Source organism: Phascolarctos cinereus, unplaced genomic scaffold (assembly GCF_003287225.1).
Source record: "Phascolarctos cinereus isolate Bilbo 61053 unplaced genomic scaffold, phaCin_HiC Scaffold_726;HRSCAF=1367, whole genome shotgun sequence".
NCBI lineage: Eukaryota > Metazoa > Chordata > Mammalia > Diprotodontia > Phascolarctidae > Phascolarctos > Phascolarctos cinereus.
The window spans coordinates 253,601,134-253,620,604 of record NW_027556098.1 but is presented as its reverse complement, the minus strand read 5'-3'; the positions used below and the strand labels follow the sequence as shown (position 1 = coordinate 253,620,604).

General features: G+C 44.7%; 1 protein-coding gene and 1 long non-coding RNA gene across 2 annotated transcripts in view; one reads left to right on the top strand and one right to left on the bottom strand.

Moving 5' to 3' along the window:
- Positions 1-8,109: 8,109 nt before the first annotated feature.
- Positions 8,110-13,823, top strand: PDX1 (pancreatic and duodenal homeobox 1). The gene is made up of 2 exons (XM_020997121.1): positions 8,110-8,515; positions 13,363-13,823. The coding sequence occupies exons 1-2, from the start codon at positions 8,110-8,112 to the stop codon at positions 13,821-13,823; spliced, it is 867 nt and encodes a 288-aa protein (XP_020852780.1).
- A 1,713-nt stretch (positions 13,824-15,536) lies between these two features.
- LOC110215605 (uncharacterized) overlaps positions 15,537-19,471 on the bottom strand; it is a 28,415-nt gene continuing 24,480 nt past the window's right edge. Inside the window, exons 3-4 of the long non-coding RNA XR_002326578.2 lie at positions 17,118-17,316; positions 15,537-16,973 (exon numbers count right to left, since the gene is read on the bottom strand). This is a non-coding gene — a long non-coding RNA (uncharacterized LOC110215605). The remainder of the gene's footprint in view (positions 16,974-17,117; positions 17,317-19,471) is intronic.

Genomic DNA, 19,471 nt, shown 5'->3' with positions numbered 1-19,471 from the left:
CCAGATTCCCAACCTAGGAGTCATCCTCATTGCTTCCCTCTCCTTCAATCCACATATTCAGTCAATCAATCAATTAACATTTATTAAGTGACTGCTACATAACAGGCAAAGGGAATACAGAGATAAAAGAGAGCGCTCCTTGTCCTCAAAGAGCTTACATCCTATTAGAGGAGATGACATGCATGTATGTCTATACATAAGGCAGTATATACAAAATAAATACAGGGATTGAGAGAGAAGGCACTAGCAACCAAAAGAAATCAGAAAAGGTTTCACATAGAAGGTGGAATTGAGCTGAGCTTTGGAAGAAATGAGAGATCCTAAGAGGCAGGGATGAGGAAGAAGTAAATCCAGGCATAGGGAAAAACCTGTGCAAAGTCCCCAAGATGGAAAATGGAGTGGCACCTGTGAGGAGCAGCAAGACCAGTGTGGGTGGACTGGGGAGTCTAGGGTAAGACACAATGAGACTGGAAGGGTAGATCAAAGCCAGGTCATAAATGGCTTTAGATGTCAAACAGACATATCTATTTGATCCTAATGCAATTTGTTGAACAGGGAAGTGACATGGTCAGGCTTGTAATTAGGAATATCACCTGGACATCTGTACAGAAGATGGATTTGACAGGTAAGAGATGAGGTGAGGAAAGATTTGATTTAAGGAGATCATTGAGAAGGCTGCTGCAATAATTCAAGCAAGACAGCAGTAAGCTTGTCAACTCTACATCCACAGCACCTCTCCTATACATCTCTTTCTTTTCATTCATATGAATTCTAGTTCACACCTTATCACCTCTTGCACAGACTATGGCTATAACCTGTTATTTAGGCTCCCTGCTTCCAGTCTCAAGCCTTTACAATAATTCTTCACACAGCTGCCAAACTGACATTTCTAAAACACAGATCTAACCATATTAATCCTTTACTCAGAAGTCTTCAGTGGCTCCAAGTTGCCTGAAGGATAAAATAAAAGATTTAAATCCTCCATAATGTGATTACTGATACCTTCCCTGTTTTCCTGCGCTCTCTCTCTCTCTCTCTCTCTCTGAAATACTAACTTTCCCCATATGTGATATTCCTTCCCATGTTTTCACATTTTTGTGCTTTTACAAGGTGGCACCCCACCCCCCATGTCTGGAGTGTATGCCCTTTTCACCTCTGCCTCCTGGAATTCTGAGATTCCTTCAAAGAACAGCACAAGTTACATTTCCTATACTACATCTTTCCTGAATTCCCCCCCCCCCATCCACCTAGTTGTTGGTTGGTTTTCTCTCTCTCCTTTCGGAAATTGCTTAGTATAACTTCATAAACATTGTGTATTTTCTTATCTGTGTTCATATTGTATACTCCAGTAGAATGTAAGTTCCTTGAGGCCAGGAACATTGGAGGTAGGAAAATTGCCAGCATCTAGTCCAGCATCTGGCACACAATAGGCACTTAAAAATTGCTTATGGAATAGAACTGAATTGAAATGAATTCAAAATGATTTGAAAACATATGCCCACTATCTCATAGTGATTATGGTCAATTATCCCCATTCCATAGATAGGGGAGATAAGACATTGCCAGTCTCTAGAACTGAAACCCTGAGACACAGACACAATAGAACTACTAAATTGGAGGCTCCTCTCTCCAACTCTAGGGGCTATTTACTATTTACAATTATCCATGTAGTTTTCTTCAAACCAATCATCTCCTTAAACAACAGATTACACATGCGGGTGTGATCAGGAGACTCTTCTCCCACCCCCAGTCTCCCATGCAGAGGGTGTGTGCTTTCGCCTCTTGCTGAAAGACATATACTTTGTTGAAATGATGCAGAAGGAGAACAAAGGAAATGGTACATATCGGCTAGGGAGAGGGAGGAGGGAAAGTGATGAATTTGAATGGAAGAAGAAAAGCAAATTAGCTTGACCCGAGGTCAAAAGGGAAATGGCACATACTGTGCCAGATGCCATGTACTACGACTTGGAAATCCTTGAGAATGGGTCTGCTGTGAGGAATACGTTAAGAGACTGGACTAGTGTTAGAATAAGAATGGACCAATTCAGCAATACCAGGAACTTCGGGACAACAATATCGTTTAAACAAGATAAGGATATTAAGCAAAAGTTGGTACTTTTAATTTCTTGCTTCCCTTCACTCCCACTCCTGCCTCACAATAGTAAACATAATCATTTCATACATTATTGGATCCAGTAGAAGATAGGAAGATGAGTTATCTTCCAGAGACCTTATTCCAGAGAATCAATTCCAAGTCTCTAGCTGTGGCAGGAGCTGAGGTTTTCCAGGGATGAACAGGAGTGTGAGTGGTTTCTTCCATCTTCTTCCTACCCATAAACTCCAGTGTTTCCATCCTCTCATTTTGCCACCTCAGAAACTCATTCCATAACAGCTGTAGAGATGATAAAGGACTTGACTAAGGTCACCTGGTAATTATCAAAGCGAAGGTAGGATTAAGCTAATTTATCTGAATAATCCAGATTTTTTTTTTAAAAAAAAGTTCAACTGGGGCAGCTAGGTGGTACAGTGGATAGAACAACTCCTGGAGTCAGGAGGACCTGAATTCAAATCTGGCCTCAGACATTTACTAGCTGTGTGACCCTGGGCAATTCACTTAATATCTGTTTGTCTCAAAAAAAAAAAAAGAAAGAAAGAAAGAAAGAACAGAAAAAAGAAAGAGGAAGGAAGGAAGGAAAGATAGAAAAGAAAAATAAGTTCAACTAATTTATCCAGAAAACTGAGGCAAATATGTGCACAACATAGTAGCAAGACATATTGATTTGGAGATCAAAAATTTGCATGGGAATTTTGATTCAGTGAATAGTCACCATGGTGGGAGATGAGAATTTCCTTATCTATAAAATGAAGGACTTGGATTAGATGATGTTCCCAGCTCTAAATCTTATGAAACACCTGGGAGTTAGTTGTTTAAATCACCTGGAAAACTGACTCCATTCTTCATTTCATTTTCTGGTATTGTCTAGCCTTGTGAGTCAGTGGAAAATGTGAGATTAGAATTCCCAGGTCCTCCCTCCCACCTGAGAACTGTGTCCCTTTCAAAGCTGAGCCTCAGAAAATTCGCTTTCATTACACAAAGTAGGAAGAAGAAAGCATGCTGGAAAACGAAATTTATTTATGATTTTCCTTCCTTAGAGAAATGATGAATCACAAGAATCCAAAATCAAACCCTGAATATATTAGGAAAGATTCTCTCATTACAAAAGGACTCCAATTTATGAAAAATGTTGAGCTCACAATTGCCTTTAAAAATGAGGTTTTCAAAATACAATTATCATAAATTCCATTAACATGCAGTCATTCATAAGGACCTGCACCAAGTTCTTACTGTGATTCATCATCGTGATCTGGAAGCGAACCTCTGCTATGCCAACAACCTGCAAAGTCTGGCAGAGCTTATCAAATTGACAAGATCTTGGGTATAGCCCAATAATGAACTCAGTCTGTCATTCAGAGAGCAACATAGCTAAGGCTAGAAGTCATCTCCAGAGGGTTGGTCAAAAGGTGATTTTTCTTTAACTGCCAGGTAGGTAGACCTGACTACTGAGACATGGGGTTGGGAATATTCAAACTTAGGCATTCGCAATGAAATCTAGAAGGCCTGACATTTAATAAAGACTTGTACCCAAACCCCTAAATAGGAGGAATATATAAACAATAAAAAAGAATAATAACAACAAAGGAGTATCAGAAACCTGTAAGAAATGAGATCAAGAAGACCAGAGCCTAGAATGAGCCAAGGCCTCCAAAAAGGGAGATTTTGCTAAGGAAAGCAAACTGTTTTTGTCTACATTGGAACAAGAAATGGGAGTCTGGATAGAGAACTGGATTTTGCACCAGGAAGACTTGTTTTCATGTTCCACGCCCCATCTCCCCTGAAATAAGGAAAGAATAGACCTATATTTTTGAAGTGGTATGGTGTTAGCAACTAATTAGGAGTGGAACAGCTCAGAAAGCAAATTACTCAATTCTTATTTTTTCAACCTTAGGCAAATTTCTCTACCCTCCTATCCCTCAGTTTCCACATCTATAAAATAAGAGGATTGAAGTGGATGACTAAAATTGTATTTTTAACATTTTCTGTCTGGGACCTACTTATATGTCTGTGTGTTGTAGCACCATCATTGAATGTAAATTCCTTCAGGGTATGGACTGCTTTTAATTTTTGTCTTTAAATTCTCAGTTTCTAACAGAGTGCCTGGCACACAGAAAGGGCTTAATATGTATTTGTTGACCTAAATTGAATAGCTAAGGTCCCTTCCACCTCTAATCTTATAAAAATTATGAATCTCTGAAGGCCATTTATTAAGTAAAATCAGGTGCAGCTCTTCTACTTTTGGAACAAATTTAATTTTTTAATTTTTTTTTTAGTGAATCATGTTAAATCCTGTCTTTAGCATTCCTGTGCCACTCTAAGCAACATGAATGACTTGGCATTGTGGTGCTCAACTCAGAATCTATCAATGGCACCCAAATTTCACTATTCTAAAATCCCATCTCTTGGCAAAAGAAGAAAAGGAGAGAGAACAGGTGAGGGGCTGAAAATCAGTGAAGTCTATCAGTAATTCCTGCTAATAAAATACTTTTTCACTATCCACACTGTAATTGGTTTACAGCCCTTTTTGTTTATTTATCCATAAGAGCTGCTGTTAAATGGCTTGGGAAGAGAATTGCCTAATGGCTCAGTATTGAGTCAAATGCTCATCGTCCTCCCTAAGAAGGGAGAGAGACAGGGGGAGGGGGCGGGAACCTGCTCGCCGTCTCCTAGAGGAAACCCATTTCAACTATAATGGACCAGGAGATTTTATGATATCATGAAACCATACGTGTAAGAAATGCAAAAATACATTTTTTGCTCAGCGGGTTTACTAGCTTGGTTCTTGGGTGTCTGGTACATAGAAAATCCTTGTTAAGAGAGTCTGATGTCTTCCCGATATAAAAATGTGTTCTTTGGGATCCCCCTCCCCCACCCTTCACACACCTTGGCTAACTCTCCTCTCCCTAGCAGGTATTATAATATCTTAACAGTGGGAGAGGAAGAACATGCCCTTAATTGAAATGCCTTCAGCTTTTTAACCCCTGGTGTTTGCACAACCTCCATGTGTCATGTTTCTGACTGGGAGAGAGAGAGCAGCCTTGGAGCTAGTTTTTGCTGAGTTCCTTCTTTATGCAGAGGGCCAAGCAAGAAATATTAAATGGGAGTAAATGAAGCATTTAAATGGAGGCCAATTTACAGAAATGTGTAATTAGAGGAGAAGTGCAAAGTAAATATGAAGTGTGTGTGAGGAAAAGAGAGAGAGAGACAGGCTGAGGGAGGGTGGGAGATAGGCAGGCAGGAAGGGAGGGAGGGAGGGAGGGAGGGGAGGGAGGGAGGGAGAGCCTGTAATCGGGAGGCTTGAGTGAGTGAGTGAGTGAGCACAGGTAGGAAAACGATCTTTGTCCTTTTCAGTAGCTCTCCGCCTCCCCATAGCCTCGTCACCAAGTCAACCAGCACCAACTTGGAGCAGATTATCTCCAAGGGTCAATACATTTCAGCCAAGCTGCTGAGAAGTCTCCCAAACTACCCCTTCAATAATCAATGTGGTCACTCCCGGTCACTCTATTGATAGCATTGTGGTCTTCTACAGCTAATACTAAACAATGGCCTTATTGACTCCCTGGGAAAGAGAGATTAAAAGTGTGGGAGGGGGCAAATCTTTACCTCCTTTCACTATCTCTGCCAGGAGATTGCCACAGATGGCCTTTTTCCCTGAGGAATACATCAAAAGTTACACACGTACACACTTAACGTCTGCCTAATTTATATGCCTTTGCAGAATTTAGCCAGGTGGAAAGCGCTTCAGAACAGTGGTTCTCTGCCACTGACTACATGGGTGACTGGGAAATAACTTGGACCCCTTGGGCCTCTGTTTCTTCACTTTACTACCACTAGAATAGAGAGTAGCGGGTGGATTGGACTAGAGCAGGTATTCTTAACCTTTGTGTGTGTGTCTTAGATCTCCAGTAGTCTGGTGAAGCCTATGACTCCATTTCAGAGCAATACTTTAAATTCCTAAAATAAAATACATCTGATTACAAATGCTGAAAACAAGATATGATTTTTTTCCCCATTCAAGTTCATGGATCCCCTGAAATCTATCCACAGACCCCAAATTTGGAACTTTTGAATTAGATGGTCCCTAAGATTCCTTTTAGCACTACTAGCATTGTTTGATTCTATTTTACTTGGAAACTGCAATTTTCGAACACTTTAAGGTCTTTTCTTGTGCCCTTCCCTAACTTGAAATAAAACATAATAGATAATCCCGAGCCTTCTTAAAAAGGGGAAATTTGAAAAGAGTAAGTTTTCTGAAGGACTTTTAAAGTGCAAAATGAAATCTGACAGCTTCAGAATACAAAATGTCTACTTAACATCTAATCCATTTCAGATAAATATGAATTGGTTTGTACTAGAATGAATACATGCCATTCCAGAGCACTCAGCAAAGTTTCCTTCCCTCTCCTTGGTTCATTATTACAGAGTGGTTTGGAGTTTTTTTATGCTTAGTCAACAAACATTCAGTAAGCCTACTATGTGTCAGGCACCGAGCTAAGCCCTGGAGATGCAAAGAAACAAACTTCCAAAAGCTTAGAAGATTTCCATTACGCAAGCGTCCAGAGAGTTTAGGAAACCGAAGGGGCCCATCCCTAAACCCTACTTTTTCTTCTATCTTGTTGTTGGATTCAACCACCGTGGAATGACTACTTAGGAATGACTCTATAGATTCCTCCTTCACGACTATGCAGGTGTACCTGTCGAGATTTGTTCCACAAAAGCAATCTGGACGATAATCACTCCGAAAAGGGTTCTATGCACTAGCTTTGGGACTATGTATTTTTTTTGGCATCTTCTCCCAGATTGGGAGAATGATTAATTTTTTTTTAAGTATGTGCAGACATTTCAGGCTTTATGCTTAATTGCCATACTTTGGACATTTTCATGAACTTGCATGCAAAATTGCCCTAGAAGTGCTAATAAAAGAGGGAGTCTGTCACTAGGTCAACACGTAAAAGTTTATATCCATTGCCTCATCACTTAGGTCGGAGAAAGTTGAGTTTTAACCCGTGTTTTGTGTTGTGTTGTTTTTCGCTAGCGGTCCTTTGATGGAAACCACCAGGTGAGCTGACCAGAAGACAGCTCAATTCCCCAAAAGGCAAAATCAATTGTTTTCCACAAACATAACATATCCGAAGCTGACATTTGCACGCTGGAGAGACCTCAGCAAGCATCGAGCTCAAAAGGGGATACTGTTCTCATTCGCTAAAACTATTCGGGGTCATTGTTCGCCTATTTCAGTAATTGGGAACGAAAACTTTGGCTGAAAGGTGTTTGTGTTGTTTATATAGAGTTTATTGAAGGCCCAAGTCATTGTAGGACTTTTTGCAAAGCGCTTTCCTCATTCCTCGTAGGTGATGTGAATATTGATATCTCGTTTTACAGATGAAGAAACTGAGGTTCTGAGAGGGGGAATGACTTGTTAGTAAGTTTAGAAGCTGGTCCGGGAATCCAACTCGCCTGACTCTCAGACCGGTGTTCTTTCGGTCACGCCACAGCATTCCAAGCCACGCTGCTTCTAGGGGTATGTGTATGTGCGCATGCAAGCAACACGGGGTTTTGTTTGGTCTGTGCTTTGCACAGACAAGAGAACCCGGCGGAAAAAGAGACAGCCTGGGGGCATATCGGTAAAGTACCTGTAATAAAGAAGTTTGGGCAACAGACTCCTTAGGAGGAAGGTGGAAAACGAAACAAACCCGAGAAAGCAAGGGCTTTCAGGTACCTGGATATTCTCTCTAAGGGATTGGCTGGCCCAATGGGGAGCCTGGGCGGGGCCACGTGGGTTGCTGCGGAGCCTATGGAGCCGAGGCGCTGAGCCATTCAGTCCCGGTCACCCCTCCAGGTTCTGGTGAGAACCGCACGAAGCTGTCAAAGTGAGCTGGCCAAGTGCGATTTGCCGGAGTGCTGTGGGCCAGGGGCCGCTGAGGTACGTAGGGGAGCTGCGGGACGGAACGCCACGTAGAGCTCCCTTGCATCGCCTAGGTCCCTTGCCAGCCATGAACGCCGAGGAGCAGTACTACGCTGCCACCCAACTCTACAAGGAGTCGTGCGTGTTTCAGAGGTGCCAGGTGCAGGATTACAGTCCCAGCCCCCCAGCGTGTCTGTACATGGGGCGCCAGCCTCCGCAGCAGCCGCAACCCCCTTACCCAGGGGCCCTAAGCGCCCTGGAGCAGGGCAGCCCTCCCGACATTTCCCCTTATGAGGTTCCCCCTATCACAGAGGATCCAGGGGTCTCCCACCTCCATCTTCACCATCCCTCTCAGCTTCCTCACCCGCACCAGCAAACTGTCCCCTTCGCAGATGGGATTGAGTCCGGGACTCTGGAGGAGCCCAGCAGAATTCAGCTGCCTTTCCCGTGGATGAAATCGACCAAGTCTCATGCATGGAAAGGGCAATGGACTGGTAAGCTCGGTTGTTTTTGTTTGTTTCATGCCCCTCTTCTTGTCCACCATGCTTGATTCCTTTCCACCAGTTCAACCACCTCACAACCCTGTCAGTTTCCCCTTAGTCTACACTTCCATCACCTCCTTCCAGCACGACATGCCCCCTGGATCTTGGCAAAACCTGCATGCGGGAGCTCCGTCCTTTTCAACCACCGGCCTCTCCTCCAAGAAAATTCCTTTGCGTGTTTCCTGTTTAAGCAAAAAATTGTAAAACGTTATCAATAAGTCTTAAACAAAAACAAAACACCCACCTAGTCCACCCCCACTCGTCATCTGATCTCCCCATTTGCTGCCAGATTTTTTCTCCAAATGGCGGGTGGGGAAGCAAAAGTCAGAGATGGACTTAGGGGTCAGTGTGATTCCCTGACAATCCTGCTCACATCTGGAGAAAAGAGACCCAAAGCCACAGGCCAGGTGCTCTCCAAGAATGCAGGGCCCTACCTAGTAGTGGCCCACACAGCCCAAATCAAACAACAGGAGTAGCAGACAATAATAGATAGGTGATAACTAGGATAATGCTGAGATGCACAATGATAATTAGTAACACACTCAGGCTCTGCACCCCGATGCCTGCTTTAGAGTCTTCTGGTTAAAACTGCTTCTCCAGGAAAGGGAGAACTTTATATGGGACCTAAGATTATTCCAGACTTGGGATCAGGGAAAGAAAAACGGCATTCAAGGACAGAAGAAGGAATCTAGAAAGGTGGGCCCAGAGTCAGAGAAAAGAAGCAGGAACTGGGAGCAGTTCTTCTCCCAGCATATTGGCTTATTCCAGGAAAAGTCAGAGAATGGTGTGCTGGAAGCACCTTGGAAGGTCTGGGTTCTCTGATCCTAAGGTGAATGAAGCCTTCCCATTCTTGTTCCTCAATAGACAGTTTGAAGGGCTCATTGAGATAGAGCAGTGAGGTTCAACCACTGGTGGTGGGGGGGTGAGGTTCAAGACACTTGAGCTCCCTTTCCACTTTGCAAGGCTCCGGGGCCCAACGACATTGGTGCCAAGGTCAAGATCTCCCTCATTGCAAATGAGGAAAGAATCAGTGGTGGAGTGGCAGGCACCCCAGCTAGCCCCCTGAGTTCAGGCCCCTTGGCAGGCCTGTCTAAGCCCCAAGTCATTCCTCCCCTCACTCTTACCCACTGCACCCCTCCCCCGTCCCCTGAGAAGCCCAGGTTGAGAGTTCAGCTGCCGCACAGCCAGTCTCTGTCTCAGTAGCCGCACAATGTTATCGCATCTGGACTGGTGCACTTCTGGTCACACCTGCACTGCAAATATTTCATTAATCCTTTCTTTCAAATAGACAGTTGGGAGAAGGGGGGGACAGTCTCTCTACTGAGCTCACAGAGAAATCACTGGGTCCTTTCACCCGGCCTTGGTCTGTGCTTGTCTGGCCTGAGACAGGGAAGGCTGAGTGGGAAAATCAGGATTTCAGTAGAGGCGGGATACTGGCCCTCAGGATGCCAAATATTTAGGGTTTTTTCCTTTTATTTTTCCTGTAGGGACTGGTATAAAGAGTCAAAGAAATATAGCTGGAGTTAGCCTAAGATGAAAAGGATTTTATTGTAATTTTCTCCTAAGTGGGAACCCCCTAAGTAAAGATGACCCAGCTGCTTGGGAATGATGTAGGAAGGGCTCCTACTTCCCAGAGAGGCTCCAAGGCCTCAGACCTCAGTGGGTTGGAAAATAGCAAGTTTTTCTTGGGAATGGGAGGAGGCAGTGAGTCCCAAGCCCTCTCCTCCAGTTGTAGACATTCAAATCCTCAGAGGAACCTTCCCCCAGATCCATTCTGTATTTTCATCCCCCAGTCTCTCTGCTACTTTCCAACAGCACTCAGGGTGGCTGATTGAGGGGATGAAGATGTCCAGAAACTCAGGACTGTGGGGTCCTGCTTTGTTTCAGTCCTGGGCTAAGCATCCCTCCCATGAAGGGAAACAGCAGAGGAAAGTGATTGGGGGAAGTGAAGTTCTGAGTCTGGGGCAAGAGCAAGGTCAACAAAACAGCCCCTCAGCTGGGCTCAGACTAGACACACAACCAGCACTTTGTGTAGAAGCTAGAGGAGAATTTCTCCTGGGGCATGGAGGACTAAGAAGGAATGAAAGAGCAGGAGGAAACCATTGGGATAGAAGGGACAAGTGTCTGTCTTTCCCTAGGAAAAGGATCTGGTCCTTCTGTCTGAACTCCCTTTCTGATCTTATTTTCTGCCACTGGTTTTGCCTCTTCCACACAAAATCTGGCTGAAGATAAAATAAATCAGTTAATATGCACTGGGAGGGATGCGCCCAAGTCACAGGAAGAATAGCACCCACCCTCACCCCAAGCAGAAGTTCCCTCTCCTCCTCTCTCTCTGTCTCTGTCTGTCTGTCTCTCTCTCTGTCTCTCTCTGTCTCTCTGCTTCTATCTCTGTCCCTCTGCTTCTGTCTCTCTCTCTGTCTCTCTGTCTCTGTCTCTGTCTCGTCTCTCTCAAGTTACATCCAGGGAGTTGTGCTTAGGTCTTGTTTTCTTGAAATGTCTGTGGAACAAGAAATCTAAGGGGTTAGGAAATGTCTAGACTGTAATGGAAGTGGATAGACAAAAGAGGAAGAGGGTAACCAGGAGACAGTGGTAAAAAATTGTCTTCTGGCTTCTAGGCCACACTGGACTCCCACCTACCCCTATCATGCTTTAGTATTAAAGTTTCATTAGACAGAGCTGCTGGGAAATTTGGATATCAGCCATGTTCACCACTCCAATGACCATGGTGAGGAGAAATTATTGATAATAAAGACGTTTTGAAAATTATCCATGCACGATCTGCAAAAACTACATTGCCTATTGATGTCCCCTAGGATCTCTCCCTCCAGCATCTCCTGAGCCCTGGGTCCCTTGCAACAAAGCAGGGGAACAGAAGTCTTGTTGTCTTTGAGTTTTTGCAGACAGAGAATATTAATAACCCAGCCAGAGTGGGAGGTGGAGAATGGGGGTCACTTGCATAGAGCATTTAAAACAAAATTAACCACAGCACCCTTTGACTGCCTTTTTGTGACTGTGGAGCTCAGAACCCTGCTGGAGGCCTCAAGTTAAGGATGAAGAAGGAGGCCTTTGAAAAATCTGGTTGGAAATGACAGGGAATACAAGCTCCAAGTGGGGTACAGAAATACTGCAACTTACAGGATCAAGCAAAGTATTTCTGCATTGGGTGTCATTTGGAGGGAGGGGAATGCTCACATCCACACCAACAGATCATATATATATAAAATATGTACATACATTATACATTATATGTGCATGTATTATATATGTACATACATTATACATTTTATATATATGTATATGTAGTCTTAGTCTTAAGAGGGATCTTGGCATCTCCAGATTCTAGTGACAGTGAGAATGTGGATTTGATTTGAATTAGGCCTTCTACTAAGGAAGTTTTTTTTTGTGGGTGGGGGGAGGGGAGGGAGAACTCTCCTGCTCTGGGCCGGAGCCTGCTTCCAGGCTCTGAGACCCTTGGAGATCGAACCTCACTAAAAGTAAGCGTACTTCCCCAGGTCCCTGCCATTTTTTGCCGCCTCCTTTCCGAATGCAGGACCGCGGAAATCGTGAGCCAGTTTTTCCTAGTTTTGTGGTTGTTGTTGCAGTTTGTTTTTACATTCTCCCTTTTACGTGTGAGAGTTTAATCAGGGTTTTTCTGACTGGTAAAACTGAACTGACTCCCTCTCTTTCACACCACCACACCGAACATTTTCCAGGGCCTCCTACTTCAGTTCAAAGAAAAGAAATTTGAGTGGAAGTGGGCCGAATCTTCACGGACCAAGACTCATTTCCTCTCTTGAACGTTTTAATAGGGCATTCCTCACTCACGCTAAAAGAATCGTTTGTTATTTAATTCTATAGAGTAAGAAAAATCCCACCTGAACTACTCAGAGACACCATTCCCCTAAATTACAAGATAAATGTAGCTCTTGGCCTACTCTAACCACCACTTCTGGAACGGTGATGTAGGATTTAAGTCAAACAGTAGCCCTTTCACTTTACCTTCAGCCCATTTCGCTTGGCTTCGGAGGAACCCGGAAAAAGATGAGGACTGGTTCTCAGCGTCTAGTCTTTCTCCACCGCTGTTTCTCGATCCAGGCTCAAGGGAGTCGAATTTGGTTCCGGGTGGAAGCTGACGCCATCCACTGCTGCACAATTCTACAAGGTGTAAATGAGCTTGACCCTAGAACTTCGACAGCAGTCAATCACTTGGTTGGACTGTTGTTTAAAACTGAGTGGATGGATAGATGAACTAGGACTCCCAAAAAGCAGAGTGGGTTAATGGGTAGGGAGCCAGTCTTCAAATCAGAAAGCCTAGGGTTCAAGAACAGCCTGACACAGTGTAGATACGTGTGATTCTGGAGAAATAAATCACTTAAGCTCTCAGTGCCTCCAGGCAACCAACTTTTCTGGACTATAAACTAAAAGTTGCAGATCTGCATTCCCTCATTGGGAATTCTTTAAGCCAATGAAATCACATTGTCCAAAAAAAAAAGTTATAAAACCGAATATAATAATGGCAGGAATAGCCTCTGTTTCCTCCTGTATAAAGTGGAACTATTAATGCCTGTAGCACCCAGGGATTTTGTGAACTTCGAAAGAGATATAGTTCTTTGCAAACTTCAAAGTTATATATAGTAATTTAGTAGTGACTTTGATTAGTGATGGTTGTGGTGGTAAGTGCAATAACGAATACCACCGCATACTAGGTGGTTGCTGTTTAATCTGCATTGATAGTGTGGGTCAGCCGTAAAGACTAAATGAGCAATGTCACTAACGTGCGTCCGTCCGATCCCTGACAGGCGGCTCTTACGTGGTGGAGCCGGAGGAGAACAAGCGCACGCGGACCGCTTATACGAGGGCGCAGCTGCTAGAGTTGGAGAAAGAGTTTCTTTTTAACAAATACATCTCTCGGCCTCGCCGGGTGGAACTGGCGGTCATGCTGAACCTAACCGAACGACACATCAAGATCTGGTTCCAGAACCGCCGCATGAAGTGGAAGAAAGAAGAGGACAAGAAGCGAGGTGGGGTGACCGGAGCAAGGGTTGGCGGCAAGGAGCCGGAGCAGGACTGCGTGGTGTCCTCTGGGGAGGGGGCCAAAGAAGAGCTGCTACAGCAACCTCCGGGGGTGACCGTGCAGTCCGTGGCCCCTGCTGCCGCCTCTGCCCGGGAAGCGAGACTGCCTCCGAGCCTTAGCATCTCTCCCCAGCCCCAGCCCCAATGCCCCAGTGCCCAGGCTGCCCGGCCGCAGGAATCTCGGTGAGAGTTTGGGCCCCCTTCGAAGCCCTCTAGGAAGCAGGAGACCAAGACTAGGGAGCCCCGGGCGTCTGTCTGCTGGGGGCAGGAGTCAGGGAGAAGTGCCTCCTCCACCCTCCACTGCTGTACTCACTGTCTGAGTCTAGAGGAGAGAGACTGCGCAGCCTTGTGCTCAAAAACTTTTGCGCGCAAACATGGGGGGGGGGAGAGAGAAGCTGCAATTTTTGTGTTTTTGTTTTTTAAATTTTTAATTCTTTTTCTGATGTTGCCTGGGGGTGACGGGAGCAATGTGGTTTTGCTTTGAGTCACAAGTCTGGCAGGCGCCTCTGAAACTCCTTAACAGGTTTCTCCAAGCCAAGCTCGGGAGAGTCTTTGCCAGGAGCTTATCCCTAAGAGCAGCCTCTTCGAAATAAAAGTAAATTAAATTAAACTGTGCTCTGCCACCTAAATTTATGGGCCTATGTTTGCTACTGCCCACGCAGAGGGCTGCAGGAAGGGAAGGTGAGGGAATCGGCGAATCATCACCCCTTCCAAATAACTATATTATTCATCTCAAAACCTTTGCTGTCCAAAATATGACTGCTTAGATATAGAATGAACCATTCCATAGACGTTTCTTTCTGGTTTAGCACCAGCGTAAAATTCTGGCCGTGGTCCCTTTTAACGCAGTTGGTATATCAGGTTACAGAGAAAGTGATGCATTTGAAGTTTAAAACAAACTCATTCGAGCAATCTCAAAAAATTGTCACCCAATGATGGTCCCTTTTACTGAAGATATAGAAATAACGGAATATGGGGGAGGAAATGCTGTAAAAGGAGGGGAGGTGGACAGAAAGTTCTTATGTATCTGTTCTGCACTCTCTCCTGCCTACTGCTCTCAAACACAGAGCGCGCAGACAGAGGAAAAGACAGGAGTGGGCAATTGGGAGAAACGTCTGGCGGCAGGAGGCTCTTAAGCAAGCACTCCCTAAACAAAATTAAGTTAAATTTTTCTGTTTATGATCCGCATTTACATCCCAAAGCAGAGCATCTAAGGAACCCCTGGTGAAGATAAACCTGGATTTTTCTGGAGTTTATAAAGAATTTTAATTGTGTCGCTAAAGAGGACTTTGGATGTCTGCTAGAGGTGGGAGCCCAGAATTTGCACTTACATATATATGCATATATGTGTACGTATACATGTATACACACATATGTATGGATGTGCCCATATAAGGTTTTAGCATCTTTAAGAATGAGAGAAATGAGAAATTAATCTCAGTCCTGGATAGGATGATTTCTCGCTGTGGATTAGGGGGAGGAGAGGACCACATCTATGTTTCATTGTCATAGAAAATCCTAGTTATGAAATTCCCTCAATAAACACAGATCAGTACAGTTCGGTCCCTTAGAGTCTTAGCAGCAAGGAAAGGTTAAGCAATCGAGAGTCACTTAGCCAGTAGAAGTCAGAAGCTAGACTAGAATCCGGCTCTCCCTGAGTCCTAGTTCAGATCTCTATCAGCTATTCTGCCTCTTAATAGTTTAAGAAATAACTCAATCGTACTTTATGAAAGGCTCTATATGCTTTGGGGTGCATTCTCTGGTGTCAGGCATACCAAACATCACTTTGACATCAGGTGACATTTCTGGAAAACATCCAATAAATCAATTTTTTAAAATGTTGTGATGAAACTAAGCTCCCTTCTCATCCTTATAGAGATTCAGCTTACCAAAACAGTCCTAAAGAATATATTGATTTTATTAGGAAGAAAAGGAAAATAAAGTTGAATTCCCATGCTAATAAAACCAGTAGCTATTTTTAAAAAATACTTACATGATGTTTGTAATACATTCTGAGGGTGCTTTTTTGGTTTGGTTTGGTTTTGTGAGGATTAGTCGCAAGTTCCTTGGGCGAAACTAGTCCCATGCATCCCTCGAGCAGAGCTGGGGGGTGAGGGGGAAGAGGTAAGGGGAAATAATGGGTAGGGAATTTAACACTGCCTACTGGCTAACCCACAAAATAGATAATCCATGGATGGTAAGTATATATGACACAATGAAGCCTAGCTGGAAAATCATCGGTTTTTGAAACCCATCTCTGAAGAGAATTGTCTTCTCAGTTGGGAGATAGCCACCAAGATGAACCAGCCTACTAAGGCCATTTTTAAACAATAAAAAAGAAGAAAAAAATTCTCCTACTTTCTTTAAAGGTCCTCCCCTCCAAAAAAATTGAATATTCTGAAAGTCTCCAGATTCCAAGTGCCCATCTATCTCTCGGGATGGGTGGTTGATTTCGTCGCCAACAGACTTGGCATAGAATGCACTTTGAGTCTTCTAGGCTCTTCTTTTTCCTCTCCTCTCATATTCAGAAGAATAAAATCAGGGCTCATAGATGTAGAACTGGAAAAGACTCCAGGAATCATTTAGTCGAACCCATTAATTTTACATATGAAGAAATCACTGAGGTCCAGTGAGATGAAGAGAATGGTCCAAGGTCACGTTGGCAGTAAGCATCGTGGGTGGAATTTGAACCCAGAGCCTACAATTCTCTTTGCAGTGCTCCAGGATCCCCCTTTGGGTTTCAGAGAGACTGCAGACCTAGGGCTAGTAGGCTGACTGAGCTGGCTGTGTATCTCCCCCGCCCCGGGCCCTGGCTATTTACCTATGGGTTGAGCGGGGCATCACGAAGGAGAAAGTGAGTCAAGAGCAGGTAAGAGCAGTGGTAGGAAGCTGGCCCCAGGGCCCGGGGTCTCTTCTCCTCAACTGTTCTTAGGTGCGTTCGTTTGGACCTACGACTCTAGGATGCTGGGACCACAGTCCTTCAGTCTGAGGCAGATCCTGAGCCCAAATTTCAAAATTATCAGTATTTTCGCCCTACAGTACTGGTCCCCTACGGTAGTCTCGAGTCTCTCCCTCTCCTCTTCCCTTAGGGAATTCTGGACTCTCAGGCCAGTGTAATGATACTAATTGTTTCGCTGCACGGCGTAAACGGAAGCAAGCTGCGGCTGGACGCAACTAGCACTCAAGCCGGCTGGGGGATGCCAGCGCCTGCAAAGGAATAAGCTGCCCTCGAGGACTCATGGACGCTCCGGTTAGATCTTCCTTTCCAGCTTCCCTCGGTTAATCCTGGTAAATCGCGGCCAACTCTTTTCCCTAGATCGTTAAGTAGGCTCTTGCCCTGGAAAGAAGAAGGGAAGGAGGAGGTGAATGTTCAGAGGAAAACTTTTCCAGCTCCCACCACCTCCCAGCTCTGGTTTAGGGATCTCCGGCTGCCAGACACCTGAGAAAGGCAAAATCCTTGCGAGTCCCAAGGCAGCCATACCTAGCGCCTAGGTCCAGGGCGGTCCTGTGGAGTCCTGATTCCTTCGCTCCCCGTCGGATAGTGGAACCGGACTAAAGGGACTCTCCACGGAAGAGGAGCCAAAGCCAGACACAGGGGGCCCGCTGCAGGAATGACGAACTCAGTGGGAAGGCATAGGATGCGGGGGTCCACGCTGGTTAGGTCACCACCACCTTCCTCCCTAGAACGTATAAAAGGAATCTTGAATCTTGTCACCCCGATAACATCCTAAAGTCCTCCCGGGAGAAGAACTTCTGACCTTCCCGGTGGAACCCCGAGGTCAGACTTCCCCGAAGGCTTCAAGTCTAGGGGATGGGAGACGGGGGAGAGGAGGGGGTGGAGACTGAGGAGCAAGAAAGGCACCTAAATCACTGAAAACGTTAGGGAAGGGAAGCTGGCTGGGAAATACGTTCCAGCTGTTAATCTCTGACCCAAACCCATCCAGCTTTCCCACCTGAGTCTGGAGAAAGCCACTCTGATAGCAGTAGTCAATGTGTCAAAGGCAATGTGATTTCACTTTCGCAATAAATCCTTTCCAGGAAGCAGACAGTAACTTGACTTTTGGGATCTTGACTTAGACAATTACCAGAGGCTAAGTGACTTGCTTAATTGTCGGAGGCGGGATTTGAACCTTAGCTGCTTCTCCCGCCAAACATCATCGTCCTGAATCCTTCCCGCGAGTGTCTTAGGACCACAGAAAGGAGGCTAGTGTCGAGAGAGGTCAAGTTCCTGGGCTGGGGACTAGCACTCAGCTTTGAGGAAAGAAGGGGTGGTGCTGAGTGGCCCAGGAGCTCTGGGTTAGCGCTCAAAAACTCAAGGTGTTGGCTTTAAGCCAGAAAGCCCTGTTGGAGGGAGCAATTTCTCCCTTGGCTGAGAACTGAGAACTCTCCGCGTTTCCAGCCTAATCTCAGGATTTGGAAAAAATGACCAAAACCAGAAGGGAAAGGAAACAAGGAGGCTCCTGTCACCTCTGTCTGCCACCCGCCGGCCCGCAGGCAAGGATCCACAGAAGCTTTTTTTCTGGTAGAATAGAAATAGCTCTGAATTTGGAATCAGTATTTCAAGCTGTGCATCCTTGACTAGTCAGCCTCTCTGAGCATATTTTCTCGTCTGCAAAGTAGGGCTAATGATAATTTCTTCTACCTACTTCACAGAGGCACAAATAAGATGACATATTTTAAATTCTTAGTAAATTAGGTGGCGTATAAGACCCTGCTAGATTCCATTCAAATTCTACTTAATTGTTCCATTTCTTCACACACCTAAATAAGGAAGCCCCCCCACACACACACAGACATCCATTATTCAATGCCTTTTTTGAGTATTAACAGATAATCTACTTAATTCAAAAACGAATTGGTCAATTCATTTATTCTTATTGCCAAATTGCATATATTCTTTGCTCACCTCCCCTATTATTATACTGATACCTCTAGTTAGTCATGTAGGAAGCACACCACTAAAATAGTTCTGGGAATTAACAAAAAAAAATGATAACCTGACCGTGTAATCTATATAAATGTTAGAATTCTTTTTCTTCTCAGTCAGAGGACAATCCACAAGCCGCTTTCGGCCAGTTGAGTCGCAAATGAGTAAAGAACAGCTGCGGTGGCTTTCTCCTGAGGCTGACTGTGCAGCTTTAGGAAAAAGTCAAACAAGAAGACCCTGACCCAGTGGGCGTTTCAGTGGAGACGCATTTTGGCAAACTGGGATTCCTTTTTCTAGGGTTCTTCAGTTTCCTTATCCTAGAAATGATGGAGTTGCAGGTGATAGATCCCGAACTCGCTTCTACCTCTCCATCTACTCATGGTTCTACGATATGTCCTGTTGTCTTGTTTCCAGCAGGGCACCCCTCGGGTTATATTTCTGACACTTTTTTGATCTGCAAGGCGCCTAGAAGGATGTTCTCCTGGGACCTCTATTGCCTTCCATTTGTTCTTGCAAATAAAGAAAAATTAAGAGAGAAAAAATATATTCACTTAAAAAAAAAGGTACCTAGATAAAACTTCCTCTCCCCACCTCGAGAATCTGAGCTTCATGAAGATTCGAGAGTTGCGGGGAAATGTAACGGTTGTTCCCTAATTTGTTACTTTCTTGATTGAAAAGGTGCGCTTGGTCAAGCGTAGGCAGCTGGCTCCTGCGCACGGTGTAAGCCTCCGGTGTTCTTTACACAACATCTAAACCCAGAGTGCCCTCAATGACTAGGATTGTAAACCGGCTCCCATCCTCATTCAAAATCCTTTGAGGGAAATGTCGAGACCCGCCCCTGCCCCCTATTTCCTGCTGTTATTGGTCCGGGAGAAAAAGAAGCCAAAGGATTGCGGAACTCTGCAGAA